Here is a 19,404-nt window from a genome sequence, read left to right as displayed (position 1 = left end):
CCATGGGAGACTCCTCAAGCTAAAGATGCCTGTTGGGAGTTCAGCTTCCCCTAGAAATGGGCCTGCCTCAGTATCCCTGCTGTCCTCGGTCACTGGCTGGAGCAACCCTCGGGAAGGGCAGTCTTGCTGCGGGGGCACTAATGGATTGTCAGGGCTTACCAGGTGGAACACCAGTAGCAGTCAGTTATGCTCCCCACTGTTGGGGTTCTGAGGGACTCATTTTCATGGCCACCACACCCAGGCAAATTCTGTAACTTCTGAGCGTTCCTTTCATATAAAAGGTGTACCACAGCATTAGGACTTACGGGATGAACAATGTACTAACGTGCTTCCAGGCACCCCCAAATTATGCAGCTAAGGGGCCTGAACATGTCCATCACAGAAACGTCAGTGATTATCTAGGCCGAGAATGTAAGACCCAGAGAGGAGCACGGCATTTTAGTTTGGATGGCCTACCTCCCTTAGAACAACTTGCCACGTTGCACAACACGTGGTCCCTACTGTAAAGAAATTTCATGCTTTTTGGGGAGGAAGGGGGTCTTAATCAAAGACATAAATGTTAGAATCGGATAACATAGCTTTCCTTTCCTTGACTCAGGTAGCGAGTGGATCCTGTGAGCTGAGGGAAGGGGCCTATCATCTGCCCAGGACAGTACTGTCACTGTCTCCACGGTCAGGATACCATCCTCATGAGGGGACGTGGTGTCAGGGCCAATTCTAGAGCCTCCGTTGGGGTACAGTCAGGTTTCAGCACTTCAAAGGGCTTAAGCTTCCCGAACAATCCCTCCTCTCCTGACCTCCACACCCTTTCTTAGGTTAGACCCTCATTCCTTCCTATCTGTTGCTGGCTAATCTAACAATCTTTTTTTTTTTTTTTTTCTTTTTTGAGGGGGCCCGGGGAACCCGGATATGAACCAGGGACCTCTTGATTAACCATCAATTTTCTACACCACGTTTAAGAGAAACAATTGAGCCACACTAACATCCAACACCCCTCCCATAGCTCTAGCCTAGGAATTTACCAGGACCTTTCTGGAAGGACTGCTTTTTAATCTAGTGATGGCATTTTATTTTATTGTATTTTTTCCCCCTAGGGGTGGTATTTTAATCAGATGGCAGGGTCTTTATCCAGGGACAGATATTCCCTCCTTCGTTGCAGGAACAAGTGGTCTGCCAAGCCCCCACTTTCATTAGCCCACAGTCCATCCAACCACTGGGAACTCACCCAGAGCTTAGCTTACATAACCAAACCTCCACGTCTTTTTACCCAATCATCTGTTAAGTGAGGCTCTGAACTTCCTTTGTTTTCCTCTCAATGGGTAACATTTCCTTTTAACCAAATCCAGGTATTGTTAGTTTCGGCCCCATGTCTCGGCTTCTAGGTGAGCCCTTCTGTTTAGTGTAGCCATTTTTGGATAAAGCTATTGGTACTTTTTAGGGGCGAGTGAGGGTTCACGGCATCCCTCTGCACATGCCATCTCGACAGCAGGCTCCTTATTCAGCCAGCCCTGCACCCTGCTTTCTAGAGCCAACAGAGCAGTTCTAGCCATGTGACTGTTGTACTGGGCAGTGGTGTTTGCAGCCTCGGCACCCACAAGGGTGTAAAAGCATCACGTAATATTGACTGTCTGATTTATTTTCATTTTAAATATAGGAGAAATGAGTTGTGGGGAATCAGCCTGGGCTGTTCTGGAGATGGAGACGTCAAGAGTCAAAGTGAGCTTCCCCCTAACTCGTGCTTAGCTGTAATGGAAAGGATAGGATGTCAACATGAGGAGAAGTAAAATTTAGTTCAACGCTATCTAATGTCACTTTCCTTTAATAGGATTTTTCAATTGCTTCTTTCCCTGTAAATTGGAATAACTACTTATTCCGTAACACTGTTTAAAAATTAATCAATAGATTAGGAGAGGACTTTGCAAACTCTAAAGGGATAAACAGAAGCAACTGTTACCAATACACCGAAGTTGACTCATTAAAAGACAAGGACACACAAATGTCTGTTCCCAGAATTTCACCTGACAGCCAATCAGAGACGGGAAACGAGTACTGTGGAAGAGAAAAAAATGGCGTTGGGTTTCTTAGTAATGCAGGGGTTCCTTCCATCCCAGGGCCTTTGTCATGTATTGTTGGAGCACCAGGCTCCATGACAATAACAAGCCTCCACCTATGGATCCGGTCCTGCTGGAGTCTAGGATACTCCATTTGCTGTTCATCTGGAAAACATTTTCAGCCTTTCCAGTCTAATCCCAGAACCATGATTTACTGCAACAGAAACTCTGGAACTAAACAGAACAAAGACTGAGGCAAGAGGCCGGAACTGTGCTGAGCAGGAACCCAGAGGCCCCACTTGCCCAGAGCAGCCAAAGACTAAAACAAATAAAAGCGTAAGTCCTCTCTTCCGCTCCCCTCCTCCCACATTACGGTTTTCTGGATTCAAAGAAAACACCAAGGATGCCAGTGGGCAAAGGGAGTCTGGGAAGTATAGTTTCCAAGATTTCAGCCCCTTGGATCTGAGAGCAAACAAATCACCAGTGTAGGCAAGTTCCTAAGAAGCAAACACACAGCTTCCCATTAAGCAACAGTAGAAAAGAACTGCCAGTTAAACCACCTCATCAATTTAAATAAGATGTTTGCTTCAGATCCAGAGTCCATCCTGTGTAATTCAGATCCAGTACTGCATGAAATGAAGAAATCCACCAGGGTGAGATTGTTCCGCTTTCCCAAGAGGCAGACATGCTTTTGCCTCTGGCAGTCAAAGAGACAAAAGACACCAGGAGCTGGTACACATGGCAAATGCTTTATTTTCATATTAACACAAACATTAAAACACAGAATATGAACAGAGGTCCCACTGCCCTGTCAAAGCAGGTACAAGGATATCTACATTTACAAAATGTTTTGAGTCTGTTTAACTCCAAACCTTCCAAAGGGAGAACCACCTTAGAGACAGGTGAGGGGACACGTTGGGGCAGAGCCTAGTGCTGCATGAGAGCCCGGAGCCTGGGTCTACAGATGGAACCTCCTGCGTGCTGAGGGGGGCAGGGGTAGAGTGGCTGGGGGCAAAGTCTTTTCCTTGGGAGAAATCAGTTGAAGTCACATAAATTTGTTTCTGAAGCATTCAAATTTACTGGAGGAACACAAGAATTAGCAAGACCTGAGATTCACCCAACCTCCGTGGTAATAAGGCCCGTGGTTCCTGTGCTTGGGGGGATCAATCAGCATCAGCTGAGTGTACTTCCAGCCCCAGTCAAATCCTAACCCCGCTCCAGGTTTTGTCCCTGCCAAAGACAAAGGCAGCCAGGGCCTGCCCAACTGCATCCTCTCTGGCAATCTGCTGAAACCAGATGAGTTCTGCTTTTCAATTCAAACCCCTTCCTGCCACTGATGCTCTAGGCCTGGGCAGTCATTCTGAATCATCGACATAGTGAAAGGAGTATCTCCTCTGAGAAAAGGGGGCTCTTTCCCAGGCTCTGGAAACTGGCTTTTTGAAAGATGTACTAAAAGAGAAGGAGGCCACTCTTTAAAAGGCACAACTAGAACCTGGAACTCTGGGGAAATCGACTACAATAACCCCTTGCTAGTAAGAAATGCTAGAAACAGCTCAGGACCTGTCAGGCCAGAACTGTTTTAAAATAAAAATAGTAACACTTACAGAACAATCATTTAAGAAAGTCACAGTGTTGGCCATCCTGCTTCTAAGAACAGGGCACGGGCCACCACGCCTGAGGCACGTCCTCTCTGGACTGTGCTTTAGCAGGGCAGCCTTCAGCAAAGCAAAAAGACATATACTGAACCCTCTCCTGGAGAGAAGGGCGGCTCTCAACGTTGGACAATCCACGGTCGGAACGAAAGCTCATGGTCTTCTCCCTGCAATCCACACAGGTCTCCAACCACTTTATCTTCCTGAGAGTAACTATTTTTCTAACAACTTTTTAAAGAGGTTAGGAAGGGAGGCCTATCGGAGCCAAACATCAGTTTCACATGAGGAAGGCTTTACCTGGGAACTCTATAAACACACTCAAGAACAGCCCCCTCACTGAGAGCTCGGCTTTATTCAGATAGGAACTCTTTCAAAATGAAGAGACAAGCCTTTCTCCTGTTTTCAGAAGCAGTCTGAGGAGCTTCTCTTTTGCAGCCCTCTCTTGGTTAGCCCCTTGGTCTTGACCTCTTTTACTAGGAGAGACTTAAGTAAGAGCTTTCACATATATTCATTTTTTCCTAGTGTGAGGGAAAAGGAGTGGTTTTCAGAGCACTGCTTAGATAAAACCAAGCCTGAGATCCCAAGCTAGCTAGAAAAAATGAGGCTTCCCCACTGCTCCAACAACTGGTCTCTTTCCTTGGCTCCCACAATGTGATGAACTTAATGCACTCAGCATTAGGAAAGGGTCTATAGCTCATCAGCCGCCTCCATCACTGGGCTTGCCAAGATCCCAGCACTGCACACCTGGAATGTTCTGTTGCTGCCACAAAGCAGACCAGATGTGCTCTACCACACGCTTCTGTGCGGATGAGACCAAGTGACTAAAAGGTTGTCACCAACAAAGTCAGAAGTAGATCAAATCCTTCACCAGGTTGTATAGTGCCCTCTTGTGTCCAACTGAAGACTCTTCTGCATCCATGTGGCATCCAAGCAACATGAAGACGGTTGGCCCCTTCTGGAATATAAGCATTCATCCCCAAGTCATAGAGCTCAAGTGACAAGACCACTTAGGCAGGGTCACATCCTTCAGAAAATGCTTGGTGTACACTCATATCCTACATGACTGCTTGGAGGATATTCTCGGAGGCCCAGCAGAATGTCTGATCAGATATAGATTCTCAGCAGATTCATGAAGGATTTTAACCCAAGACATGAATACATAGATGGGAGTACCGGCCACTTACTCATTTGATGGACACTGCAAATACACGGCCCGTAGTGTTTCAGTGACCCGGAGTCTTTGAGTCACATCAACCCAAAGGAATCATGATCCCAGAAGTTCTAGGCCACAGACAATAAGCAGGGATCTTGCTCAGGGCTGCTAGCTGCTAGCAAACATTTAACGAAAACCAGCAGCAGGCCTGCCAAGTTCCAGACACAGTCACTCCCACCTATAGATGTGGACCATCTTCTCGGTTAAGGTAGCTAAGTAGCTGCTGTGGTTCACCTCAAATGGGCAGATGTCCAAGACAGGCTGATCGGCCTGCAGTTCCTGAAGCAACGAGCCACTGCCGGCATCCCACAGCTACAGAAGACAGAGAGAAGGGTCAGGGGTCATTCAGTTGAGCTGGGGCTCCTGCTTGCTTGATCATCAGACAACTTTGTGGGGTTTTCTTAAGATTTTATTTATTTATTTGAGAGACAGAGAGAGAGGGAGGGAGAGGAGGGCAGAAGAGAGAGAAGCAGACTCCCCGCAGAGCAGGGAGCCCGACGCAGGGCTCGATCCCAGGACCTTGGGATCATGACCTGAGCCGAAGGCAGACGTTAACTGACTGAGCCACCAGGCGCCCTTCTGTTAAATTTTTATTTAAATTCAAGTTAGTTAACATACACTGTGATATTAGTTTCTGGTGTACAATGAAGTGATTCACCAGTTCCGTACAACACCGGGTGCTCATCACAAGCGCACTCCTTAACACCATCGGACAACTTTGAAAGAGCTGCAGAGAGAGAGAGAGAGCACTGCCCGGGGAGTAAGACAGATTGTCCCTAACCTTCACAAAGCCAGGATACACAACATGGTTTAGCCCTGGCCTCTGCAGTGTGATAAGCAGTTAGTCTACCTGTGAGTGGATCTAAAACCAAGCTAGCATTCAGCCCTCCATCAAGCCCTTCCATCGAGGGACAGAAGAGTCAACAAGACAAAAGTCCCTGTGTCTCTGCCCTCATGAAATCTTCTAACTAGTGCTTTCTTCTCCTTTTCACAAACTTTTTATTACAAAAAAAATTTTCATAATAAAAAGTAAGGTAGTACAATGAACTGCCCATCACCCAGATTATTAAGCTTTTTACCATATCTGCTTTACTGATGCTATTTTGGTTTGTTTCTTACTTCATGTCATTTTACCCTTACGCTATAGCAGTGCCACCCAATATGGTGACCACTAGCCACATCAGGCTATTTAAATTAAAATTAAATAAAAATTTAAAAATCAAGTTCTTCATTCATACTAATCACATTTCAAGTCCTTATGTGGTTAGTGCAACTACACTGGTCAGCAACACTCCAAAGCTTGATTAGATTTAGGTTCAAGGGCATCTCACAGGTGCCGTGTGTTTCATATTGTCTTACATTAAGAGGCAAATTATTTCTTGTTAACCCACTTATGGTGATATTAAGGTTGATCAATGTGTCCAGGTCATGACAGAATGATCCCTGCACTGTACAACTCCCCATCAACCATCCATTTGTCAGTTTCACCCTGAACTCATGAAACTGTTACCTGAATCAATTATTTTATCTATTGATCTATCTATTTTAAAAGATTTTATTCTATTCATTTGACAGAGAGAAACAGCACAAGCAGGGGGAGGGGCAGAGGGAGAGGGAGAAGCAGACTCCCTGCCGAGCAGGGAGCCCGACGTGGGGCTCGATCCCAGGACCCTGAGATCATGACCTGAGCCGAAGGCAGACGCTTAACAACTGAGCCACCCAGGCGCCCCTGAATCAATTGTTTTATAGGGGTTTCAGTAGTTCTTTTTTTTTTTTTTTAAAGATTCACAAGATGACCCACAGGACACTATAGCTCACATAAAAAAGAATGAGGTGAATCTACAGATATTGAAATGGAAAGATACCCCAAGCTAGGAAGTTAAATGGGAGAAGAGCGAATTATAGGGCAGTATGTAAAGTGTTAACGTGGGTAAAAATAAACAACCCTACATACACGCATACACAGATATGTACAATTATGGAGAACTTTGGCTTTTTGCTCTACACACTTCAGTATAAAAAAATAACAGGCTCACCAGGGCAGAATTTGATGCTTCATCCCCAGTACACACCAGGATGCTGCCATCATTCTCTGGGTTTTGGAAAATGGCACTTTTGGTCAGTAGTTTGCAAGCGGGTCCCCCAAGGAACGTTTGTACAGGATGGCAGGAACAGACTGGCTCTCCAGCACCATCCAGCTTATAGGACATCTCCATCAGCACACTTCGTAAAGTGTTGTGATTTTTATCTACGGGACAAAGAAATCAATGTTGCTCCATGGGGATGATCCAAAGAAATGAATGAAGTACCCGAACCTCGGATGCTAACCAACTACCTGAGTGCAAGAGCCACAATTTACTAAGCCATTAAGAATAGCTACAAAGCAACCGTAATAATAAGAACAAAATGATACAGCATAAATGAAATTCAGAACCCCAGGCTAAGATAAAGCAAGTTATCTACAAGGTATTTTTGCCTATGAGGGAAACAATTCTGAGCATAAGCTATCCTTCTTAGTAAAATCACTGTATTCTGCCAGACCCCGGCTTAGGTTTTTATATTCCTTAGGGGTACGCAGAAGACACGAAACTGCACTGAGGGTGACTCACTGGCCTCAATTCCAGGCCTCCTCATTCCATTACTGTTCTAAATCACAGGGGCTCCTCAAGTGGCTGACTCACTCCAAGGAGTACCTGGGAGAATTCTCAGACAAGTGAGAAGCAGAGGCAGGCTCTAGGGAGGAATGTGGGGCCACCATCTTCCATGTAGTGTAGTAGCAAGAGCCGTTAGTCTCTGGGGGGGCTTCCCAGAGCCACCTGAAGAGTAGGGCAAGCTCTCCTTTTCTCCCCTGAACCGATCTGCTCCCAGACAACCCACAGGAGGTCCCACGAGGACATCCCAACACTCACCAGGCCTGTAGGTCACAAGACAGTGCCGGGTGCTGCTCTCTGTCTGAAAGTCTATGCAGCCCCCTGGCTCCATGGGCAGCACGTGAGGCCAATGAGAAAAGCCCATTTTGAGCTCCCAGAAGGAAGCGTTCTCCAAGGTTCCAGCCAATACCCCACCATATGGAAATGTAGCTGAGGCAGCTCTGGGTATGTATGATAGGGATACCAGCGGGCATCTGAAGGGGAAGAAAGGAAACCATGTTTCACATTCCAATACTTGTACTGCTCCTACCTCTATAGAAGAGGGTAAAGACCTTCCTTGGGTCACTCTCCTTTGACATTTGATAAAAACTACCAACCCACTCTGTAGAAACACAAGAGTATACCTATAATCTCTGCATCCAATTTCAGAGGAGATATCACATGTTTGAAAAACAGTTAAGAAAAAAAAAGGACTAGGAAATTTAATAGTACAAGATCACAAATACAAGGAAGATTGACTGATGTGAAGTTTCTAGTAATGGGGCTAGCCACATACACAAGGAAAGTCAGAAAGGAAATGCAGCTTACACATTTAATAAAGCTTCCAAGCTGTAATTGACAGACCCTTCAATTAACATATAGCCTGAAGCAACTGCATTTTTTTTTTAATTTTATTTATTTATTTGAGAGAGAGAGAGAGAATGAGAGATAGAGAGCACGAGAGGGAAGAGGGTCAGAGGGAGAAGCAGACTCCCCACTGAGCGGGGAGCCCGATGCGGGACTCGATCCCGGGACTCCAGGATCATGACCTGAGCCGAAGGCAGTCGCTTAACCAACTGAGCCACCCAGGCGCCCAACTGCATTTTTTTTTTTTTAATTTAAATACTCTGTACGTCCAACGCGGAGTTCCAACTCATGACCCTGAGATCAAGAGTCACATGCTCTTCCAACTGAGCCAGGCCCTGAAGCAACTACATTTTAATTCAGAAACAAGATTGTTTCTTTAGAAATTTTCTAAATCTCTTTCTGCAAGCATATGACCAGAACTGTACGCCAAGAATTCTCTCAGAACTATCAGCCTGCCAAATCTGTTCCTATGAACTTTGTTTCTGCTGGACTTTTCAAAACGGTCACTTTGCCTGCTTTCTTTCATTGCCCTGTCTTTCCTGGCTGTTTGCTCTATTTTATTGCCTGCTCTGCCTGAATCCGTCAACATCAATGGCAGTCCCCATGTTTGCTGGGAGTTCACATCCATCCTCTTCAGGCCCACAGACCACGTAAAATAAGCATGAGTCTACCCCACTCAAATGAGAAGACCCCAGAGCATTGAGCCTAGGTTTAGTAACCATTACTATATCATTACTATAGTGATATCTTTACATTTAGATCCCCCTGCCCCCTTTTTAATATATATTCACATTGGAAATGGAAATTCTCTTTTAAGATACTTCTCATTTTGGCCTAGGTCAGATTCCACTTTTCCTTTTGAGAACTTTATGCCTTCAGGAGCATATTAGGCCCAAATGGTACTCAACACATTCTGAGGAGTCACAGTGGTGCTGGTGGCCACCCACCCTCAGATTCTGGGCTTGACTTTATAAACCTCCCAACTCTGTAAATGGATTATAGATGATCCATCATAGTAACATGGCATCTTTAGACCAAGTTGGTTTAGCTGGAGATTTTAAATCATTTTGCATAGGCCTACCCTTTACTGATCTCTTCCTGTGCGTTAGACACGTGGCTATTAAAGCAAGTCTCTGTAACAGGCCAAGAACCGTGACCAAGGTCACACAGCTCCTATGCAGTGGAGCCAGGTTTGGAACACAGATCTGACTTCATTTTGCCATGCTGAGTGATGAATGATTGTACTGAACCGGGCTATACTTGGCACTAGGGCTTTCTACCATGTAGAAATAGCATGAACATATGGAAAGGATCTTACTGAGCCCAAAGCAAGAACACATTACTGCACGCAGAGAACCGCCCTCGGTGAGGAATTCTGACCAAATGGGAAATACTCGCCAAAGAGAGGATTCATATGATGGTCCAAGAGAAAGCTGCTAACTACTGGGAAAAACTAAGTGGTTCCCTACCTGGCTTTCTGGGGTACTAACTCCTGGATATGACAGCTCGTGTTTCGAAGGTCATACACCAGGATCGAACCATTGACCAGTCCAGCATAGATGTGATTGCTTTCATCAAGACACCAGCAGCAGCTCCAGACAGGGCGACCAGTATTGTAAGTCTGGACCACTGTATTTGTCTCCAGGCTGTGGAGATATAAGACTTTCACAACTATGCATTAAGGAAATCAAATATATAACAAAGATATAAAGATTATCATTTCAGTGATAATCTTTTAAGAACACACCCACACACCCAAACAATTTGGGATTCCCAATTTCCTGTAGGGACTGCCCAGGTAACTCCTTTCGATTCCAAAATATTTGTTTTGGGGGACACAGGCTTTCCTCTTGAAATGTAAGGAAAATAAAAGAATAAGTTAAATAAATAATTCTCCATAATTATCTATTATACAGGTAATCAATATTCAATGCTGAAAAATTAGAAATATAACTGTGAGAAAAATAAAAACTAACAATCCAACCACCCAGAGATAGTCATTAATAACACTTTAGTCTTTAACCTGCCCTTTTCTTCTCATCTATTTTTTAACACTACTAGGGGAAAAAAAAACCTTTTATACATATGTATAAAACATAATGTCACGCTGAGTTTTGGGGCTAATTAAGCCGGAGCATTCTTGAAAAATCAAAAGGCTTATCAGGCCTGATAGCAATATCATGATGTCCCTCAGATTTAACTGTGGGACAGGAAACCAACTATCAGACGTCTGATCAGAACTACTTCCTAAGATGAAGGCACTGAGTGCGTTCAGATCTGGTTCATAGCAGTCACAGGGCACATGGATAAAATGCAGTAACCGAGGGTTACTGACGAGAGAAGTCAGGGCACCCCAGGAGAATGAGCTCCTGGAGAGCATTTTTGTTCGGCAGGATGATCCCAGTAACAGACCAGGAATAAGCAGGTCCAAGCTGGTACGGTAACCCCATGGTGCCCGGTACCAAGCCTCCCTCCATAATGTCATTCAACCATCTCTAGGCTGTTCCTCTCATCTGCCTGGCTTAGGATGTATTTTGTAACACAAATAAGTTTTAAAGAAACAGGGCACTGCACATACTGTTGTGCAGCCTGCGGCATCTACTCTGAAAAGGAATACATTTCAAACTCAATGAACCTGGATCTCAGAAGACAATGCCTCAGACCAAAAAAAAAAGAAGGGAAAAAAAAGCGAGCTAAGGCCATCCTAACATGGATACTAATTTCCACTCTGTTCAACACTGAACAGCCCAGGCTCCTACTTCCTCCCCGAAGCACTCACCTGGTCAGTTTAACAGTGTTGTCTAGGGAAGCCGAAAGCAGTAAGCCTTTGAACCGACTGCTGAAAGCCAGTCCGCGGATCTGTTTGCCATGCATGGCAATGTACTGACTGCTTTTCATGTTGGCAGTACTCAACATCTTAACGCCAAAGCCTGCCAAAGACAAGAGAGCATGAAATCACTGAAAGTCAATTTAAGGCAAAGCAAACTACGTTTTCAAGTAGCTCCTTTGTTCAGCTTTCCTGGCAAATAAATCCCGGGAAAACAGCTGGTCAAACAAAGAAAAAAAAAATTCCCCAGGGTTATAATTATTTTAAAAAGTATATTCCACTCCAAATGTCCAACAACAGGTGAATGGATAAACCACTATATGTACATATACGTAGAAGAGAACACTGCCCAGCAATACAAGGCAATGAACTACTGATATACACAATAATATGGATGAATCTCTAAAACTTTATGCTGAAAGAAGCCAGACAAAAAAGGTAATATTGTATGATTATGATTATGTAAAATTCTAGAATATGCAAACTGATGTGTAGTGACAGAAAGTAGATCAGTGGCTGCCTGGGGATGAAGAGAGGAGGGAGGGGCAGATGGGAGATAGATTATAAAGGGCATGAGAAAACTCTGGGGCAATAGATGTTCATTATCTTGATTGTGGGGATGGTTTCAGGGGTGTATACATATATCAAAATTCATCCAACTATACTTTCAATATGTGCAATTTATTGTATGTCAGTCAAATTTCAATAAAGCTATTAACAGAGAGATTCACAGTGAAGATGCAGAGAGAGTGAACAAGAAAGAACGGAGATGGGTGATTTCTATGCCAGGTGGTCAAGACATGCTACATTTGTCTGAATGGAAAAAAAAACAGATGACACTTCAAGTATTCTAATCAATTTGCACCATTCCAGAAGGGGAAAAAAATCCCCCCCCAAACTTGACCTTTTTATTTGTTACTCTGTTCTCTTCCTAGGCTCTGATAATGTATTTATTTTTACTAAGTATCTATTATTATCCAAGTTATCCACAAAAGAATTTGTCAAATCTTAAGATTTAGGATAGCCTTGAGTCACACGTCAGCTTCTCTGGGGAACCAAGTGGGAAAAGTTTATTGTGTTTTCTCCTGAAACAGAATTAGGAGAGCCAGAAAGACAAACAGGGAAATAATGGGCTTTAAATCAAGAGGGAGCATGAATACTAGACTAGTTAATGATCAAGGGAAACAGAGAGAAATTAGCGCCAACAAGCTATCAAGACCTGGCTGTGCTGTGTGGAATAGATGCATTAAGGAAAAAGGAACAGATCACACCCAAATGGGGGAACAATTCAAAGAAATAAGTATTTTCCCAGTTTGTAGGAAAGGCTTTTATGATAAATCTTTTATTAAAGATGTGGACGGGACATAGAAACATTATAAACAATTCTTTTATGTTCCCCTTAACTAGAGCTTCTCTCAACTCCCAGCTATCAGTGAACAGAAAAATATACAATGATCTAGGAATTCTACTTCTAATTCTATATATACCTACGTTTAGGGGAACACAGTTTTGAAGCATTTGAATGGAACTTCTAAGTGGGTAAACAGGAAATCAGGCTGAAGCAAAAGGACCTGACAGCTGGGAGAAATCATATGCTGAAGACTGTGGAAAGAAACATCTACTACAATCAGGAATGATTTAACTGGGCATGTGAGGAGATTTCAACATTAAGCATGTGAGGGTTTTCAACATTAAGACAACCTAAAATTAAGCTTTTTAAAAAGCACAAAATAGGGGCGCCTGGGTGGCTCAATCGTTAAGCATCTGCCTTCAGCTCAGGTCATGATTCCAGGGTCCTGGGATCGAGCCCCGCATCGGGCTCCCTGCTCTGTGGGAAGCCTGCTTCTCCCTCTCCCACTCCCCCTGCTTGTGTTCCCTCTCTCGCTGTCTCTCTCTCTCTGTCAAATAAATAATTAAATCTTTAAAATAAATTAATTAATTAATTAAAAAAGCACAAAATAGGAGAAAATTTAGTATTTATTGTATTATTATCAATAACTAATCAATTTCCAAATTCTTTTATTCAGAATTTGTGAATTTGAATACTACTGAAAATAATTGTTTCAACTTGAATGAGCCCTTGGGATAGTATTTTTTGTTTTTTTAAGATTTATTTATTTATTTTAGAGAGACAGAGAGCAAGTGAGTGAGAGCACGAACTGGCAAGGGTAGGGCAGAGGGAGGGGGAGAGAATCCCAAGCAGATTCCCCACTGAGCACGGAGCCCAGTGTGGGGCTCAATCCCCTAACCCTGAGATTACAACCCGAGCCAAAATCAAGAGTGGGATGATATATCAAATGAGCCACCCAGGCGCCCCTGGGATAGCGTTTTTAAAAATATTTCCAGTCTAGGGGCACCTGTCTGGGTGAGTCAGTAGGGCATGTGACTCTTTTTTTTTTTTTTTAAAGATTCTATTTATTTATTAGACAGAGAGAGAGAGAGACAGCAAGAGAGGGAATACAAGCAGGGGAAGTGGGAGAGGGAGAAGCAGACTCCCCGCCGAGCAGGGAGCCCGATGCGGGGCTCGATCCCGGGACCCTGGGACCATGACCCGAGCCAAAGGCAGATGCTTAACGACTGAGCCACGCAGGCGCCCGGGCATGTGACTCTTGATGTTGGGGTTCTAAGTTTGAGCCCCACGTTGGGTGTAGAGATTACCTTTTTAGTTTTTGTGGGGTTTTTTTTTTTGTTTTTTTTGAGATTACTTTAAAAAAATATAAAATCTTAAAAAAAAGTCTCTAGTCTAAAATGAATCTGTGACCTTATTTAATTTTTATTAAACAAAATTTTTTTCTAAATAATCTCTATACCCAACATGGGGCTCAAATTCAAGTCTCATACTCTACTGACAGAGCCAGTCAGGTGCCCCCATGAAAGGTGTGACTTTAATGGGACAGACAGGAAGTGCTGTCCTTTTCCTTGGACTATACCAGTAACCCATGCTTCCAAGTACCCTATCTTCTCTTACTTTATTACAGTTATTAATCAGCATTCCTGGGCTCTTGGTGAATACACACCATGTGTGTACAGAATGAAGCCAATGGACAGATATCTTTGCAGCACCTTAGAGCATCTGCATTAACAGACTAGGAAAGGTGATTTGGTGGGCTGTGGTCAGCGTTCACCCACTAGCAAGTCCTGGATTCTACAAAAAAGAGACAAGAGAAATAAATGAAGTTCGGCAATGAACATGAAAGCTGAGGTGCTGGATTGTTCACCTGGCAGGAAGGAGGCCTGAGGAGAAGGCTGTGACACCACCAGGCAGCTCAGAGCATCGCAGTATGCCATGATGCGGCAGTTTCCTGTCTGAGACACTGTGAAGGTCTTCTGGAAATGGTACTTGTGCTGGTTCTGGCTGGAGGGCAGGCAGTTCGGGAAACGTGCTTGGGAGCCCCCGGGGGACTGTGAAATCTGATCCCGATGCTGCACAATAAGCTTCTGCAAGTCCTAAAATGAAAACGATGTTGTAAATGTGAAGCCTTTTCGTCTGATATCCCCCTCATGCACAATTCCTTCCTTTCACATGGGAATGTTTCTTCTCCGTTACATGGAAATGCTGATATGAGTCCGAGAGCCCCACTGCCGTTCTCCCAGTATTTCAACAAGAAACTGAGCCAACAAGAGCACAGATCAGAAAATAGGGGGGCTGAAAGTCTCCAATGGTCATCTTGGCTAAACCCCTCATTTTATTGGTAGACTCTGGGAGGTAAAATTACTTAAAATTTGAATTAACAGCCGACTGTTTAATTTGTTCCAAGTTCGAATTGCAGAATTCATCCTCAAGAGTGTACAATTCCAACAAATGCTCTAATCAAAAATAGAATAAAGAGTTGGTCTTGCTTACTTCCTGAAAAACCTGGTAAATCTTTATTTGTATCTAAGATGAACCAAAGTTCTATTTAGATTCCTTTTTCATTCCTATCCCCAAAGTTCTCTGGATTAGAATGGGAAACCTACCTGCACACGACTATGAAGCTTACTGCATTCATCAGTGAGGACTTGAAGTTGGAGCCGGCACTGTGCCGATTCTAGCTCGGCCTGCTTCCTCAGCATCTGCTCCTTCAGTAAGGAACTAGAAAGGGAAGCCAGCAACAGGTGTAGATTAGGAAGGCCACAGAAGACTTCCCAACAAGATGTCAGATTAAGTTCATGCTAGATACACACACTTTGCTGTAAATATGTCATGATGGTGAATAAAATATAACAAAAGAAAAAAATCTCTCATATCCAGAAACACTACAGAAAAGGAGCACGCAGGGCTGAACTCAGGAGTCACTGGGATTCAGCATTAATGCAGGCAGTGATGTCCAGGAGTCTGGCTTTTACTAGGAAATGAGACCAAAAATGCAAAAGTGCCAAATGAGAGAACAGAGGCAAACCCACTGCTCGAGTTAGGGCCAAATTATAAGAGTAAAATGACAATGTTAAAAGACCAAGGTCATCTGTTGGATTAAAAGAAAACAGTAAGTTACGAGCTGTTTATCAGATACTAAAATTAAATAACACTACAAAAACGAGGCTGAAGGTAAAAAGATAGAAGGTATATACTGGGAAAATGCTAAGACCAGTCAGAATTAAAAAGCATGAATAGGGGCGCCTAGTTGACTCAGTCGTTAAGCGTCTGCCTTCAGCTCAGGTCATGATCCCAGGGTCCTGGGATCGAGCCCCGCTTCGGGCTCCCTGCTCGGCGGGAAGCCTGCTTCTCCCTCTCCCTCTCCCCCTCCTTGTGTTCCCTCTCTCGCTGTCTCTCTCTCTGTCAAATAAATAAATAAAATCTTAAAACAAACAAAAAAACATGAATAGGCATAAAGAGGAACAATGCACAATGAAAAACATACATTCACCAAAAATAAAAGTTATAAATTTGCATGTACCTAAAGACACTTCAAAATATGCATACACAAAAAAACTTACACTCAGTAAGACAGGATGGAGAAAAGATGAAAACTGGAAAGGATAAAGCTGCCCTATTCATCTCCGTGGAAAGTTTAAGAGAACCCACAAACTATGTGCTGGAATTAAGATCAGGAAATTAGATTGGGGTGCCTAGCTGGCTCAGTCACAGAAATGCGTGATTCTTGATCTCAGAGTCATTGCGCTCAAGCCCCCCGGTGGGTATACAGAATACTGAAAAAGTAAATGAACTAAAACAAAAGATTTAGATCAACAGCATTTCCCATATGCCAGATAACTGATTAGTAAATGTAACAGAAAAAACATCATTCACAAGAGCAATTCTAACAATAGCAACCTAGGAATAAAGTTAAAGAGCATGCAAGAGCTTTACGAAGCAAAGTACACTTGTAAAAGGCACAAGAAGACAGTGAATAAGTGGAAGGAAGGATATTATATAATGTTCACAGCTGGAACGACTCAAAATCATCAAGATAGAACTTCTCAAGTTACTCAAAAAATTTAATGCAATTTCAATCAAGATTTCAAAGGGAGCTTTTCCCTTTGAAATCTTGATTGAAATTGCATTAAATGGAACTTAGGAAACTAATTTTAAAATTAAGAGCAAAATGCCAAGAATGCCAAAGTCAATTTGAAGAACAAGGTGGGAGGAGGTATTTTAAAACTACACTAAATTATAACTTTGGAATACTGGGGCAAGAATTAACAAAGAGACCATGGAACCTAAAAGCAGTCCATTCATATACAAAAATTTAATCTAGGGGCGCCTGGGTGGCTCAGTTGGTTGAGCGACTGCCTTCGGCTCAGGTCATGATCCTGGAGTCCCGGGATCGAGTCCCACATCGGGCTTCCTGCTCAGCAGGGAGTCTGCTTCTCCCTCTGACCCTCTTCCCTCTCGTGCTTTCTATCTCTCATTCTCTCTCTCTCAAATAAATAAATAAAATCTAAAAAAAAAAATTAATCTAGGATAAAGGTAGCAATGAAAACTTATACAGGAAGAACATATTACTTAATAATTACGCTACAACACCTGGTTATCCATAAAACTATATTTAAAAATATTTAAAACCTACATAAAAAGCAAAATTTTTGAAGAACCTTTAGAAGAAGACGTTAAGTCCTTATGACCTTGAAGCAGTGGATAAAGAAACACAAGAGATAAAATTTGACTGCATTAAAATTAAAAACTCATGTTCAACAAAAGAAAACATAAACAAGTTAAAGAGACAAGCCACAGAATGGGTGATGCTATTTGCAATATACACAACCAGCAAAGAATCAGTACAGGTGACCCTGAACAACATGGGTTTGAACTGCGCTGGTCCACTTACAGTGGATTTTTTTCAATAAATACACCAGAAAATTTTTTTGGAGATTTGCAACAATTTGAAAAAACTCACAGATAAACCTAGAAATGTTTGGCCATGTAGCCTAGAAATGTGGAAAAAATTAAGAAAAAGTTAGGTATTATTGTAAGGATATAGTACATAATACATATAACATAAAATATATGTTAACCAATATATGTTACCAGTAAGGTTTCTAGTCAACAGCAGGCTATTAAGGTTAAGGTTTTGGGCAGTTAAAAAAGTTGTGTGTGGATTTTTGACTGTGAGAGGGGTTGGTGCCTCTAGTCCCCGGGTCAACTGTATAAGGAAAACACAATGAACTATACATCAGTAAGAAATAAACAATATATTTTGCTCAATACAAATGAACAAAAGATAAAAAACAAAATTCACAGACGAGTATGTCCAACTTCATTAATAACTGAGGATATACAAATTAAATAAACACTACTTGACTCCATGAGACTGTCAAAATTAAGTCTGATAACACAAAGCGGACAAGGGTATGAAAAAAATGAGAAATCTTACTTTTGCTGGTGGGAGTGTAAATTGGAAACAGCTTCTTGGAAGAGCAATTTGACAGTATCTAGTGAAGTTGAAATTACATGTGACCTACAATAAAGTAATTCCATTTCTAGACATAAGGAGACTTTTGCCCATCTCTCTGCACGATGGCTTATATTAACAAAAACCGGAAACCACCTTAACTGTCCACCAATACAAAACATGTACAGGGAAATTCTAAATTAGAGAACTAGAACACTCTACAAGAGTTAGAATGAATAAGCTAGAGCTATCCCAACTAGGATATGTACCCCAAACATAATTCTAAACAAAAAAAACAGGGCACCTGGGTGGCTCAGTTGGTTAAGCGTCTGCCTTCAGCTCCCAGGAGTGGGAGAGGGAAAAGCAGGCTTCCCGCAGAGCAGGGAGCCCGATGCGGGGCTTGATCCCAGGACCCTGGGATCATGAGCTGAGCCGAAGGCGGACGCTTAACAACTGAGCCACCCAGGCGCCCCTAAATAAATAAAATTAAAAAAAAAATTACCGAGGAAAATTATAATCTAGTAACATTTGCATAAAGTGTAAAAACTCTAACTCATACTATATGATTTATAATTATAGATCCTCTGGGGAAAGAGATGGAATTAAGGACAATGAAATTCACAAGGAAGCTTTTGCCTTACCTATAATGATTTATTTTTTTAAGGCCTAAAACAAATATGGCAATTTGTTAAGATCTGATAAAGTCCAGTACAAGGGTGTTCATTTTATTAAGTTTCTGTATTTATTGGCATTTTCAGAATGTTCGCATTTTCTAAGGAGGATAGGGAGCATACTGATTGATTATAGTAACCAGCAGTTTATTTTCAATTTTAACTCCAGCGTAGTTAACACAGTGTTGTATTAGTTTCAGGTGTACAATACAGTGATTCAACAATTCCATCTATTACTCAGTGCTCATCAAGATAAGTGTACTTGTAATCCCCTTCACCTATTTCACCCAGCCCCCACCCACCTCTCCTCTGGTAACCATCTGTTTGTTCTCTATAGTTAAGAGGCTGTTTTGGGGGGCGCCTGGGTGGCTCAGTCGTTAAGCGTCTGCCTTCGGCTCAGGTCATAATCCCAGCGTCCTGGGATCGAGCCCCGCATCGGGCTCCCTGCTCTGTGGGAAGCCTGCTTCTCCCTCTCCCACTCCCCCTGCTTGTGTTCCCTCTTTTGCTGTGTCTCTCTCTGTTAAATAAATAAAATCTTAAAAAAAAAGTCTGTTTTTTGATTTTTCACTTTTTCTCCCCCTTTGCTCATTTGTTTTATTTCTTAAATCCCACATATGCATGAAATCATACGGTATTTGTCTTTCTCTGACTGGCTTATTTCATTTAGTATTACACTCTCCAGCT

The 19,404-nt window shown here is 42.7% G+C and overlaps 1 protein-coding gene across 2 annotated transcripts in view; it reads right to left on the bottom strand.

Moving 5' to 3' along the window:
• Positions 1-2,781: 2,781 nt before the first annotated feature.
• RFWD3 (ring finger and WD repeat domain 3) overlaps positions 2,782-19,404 on the bottom strand; it is a 47,167-nt gene continuing 30,544 nt past the window's right edge. The window contains exons 7-13 of one of the 2 annotated variants that reach the window (XM_025888932.2): positions 15,198-15,312; positions 14,459-14,687; positions 11,193-11,343; positions 9,883-10,059; positions 7,826-8,040; positions 6,953-7,164; positions 2,782-5,228 (exon numbers count right to left, since the gene is read on the bottom strand). In XM_025888932.2, the coding sequence (XP_025744717.1) occupies positions 5,085-5,228; positions 6,953-7,164; positions 7,826-8,040; positions 9,883-10,059; positions 11,193-11,343; positions 14,459-14,687; positions 15,198-15,312 (1,243 nt within the window). In that variant the 3' untranslated portion in view covers positions 2,782-5,084. The remainder of the gene's footprint in view (positions 5,229-6,952; positions 7,165-7,825; positions 8,041-9,882; positions 10,060-11,192; positions 11,344-14,458; positions 14,688-15,197; positions 15,313-19,404) is intronic. The other variant, XM_025888933.2, reaches the window with a different exon arrangement.

Source organism: Callorhinus ursinus, unplaced genomic scaffold (genome assembly GCF_003265705.2).
Source record: "Callorhinus ursinus isolate GAN/ISIS: 27379988/994484 unplaced genomic scaffold, GSC_fseal_2.0 scaffold37, whole genome shotgun sequence".
Lineage (NCBI taxonomy): Eukaryota > Metazoa > Chordata > Mammalia > Carnivora > Otariidae > Callorhinus > Callorhinus ursinus.
The sequence above is the reverse complement of the archived record's forward strand: the minus strand, read 5'-3'. Positions and strand labels throughout refer to the sequence as shown.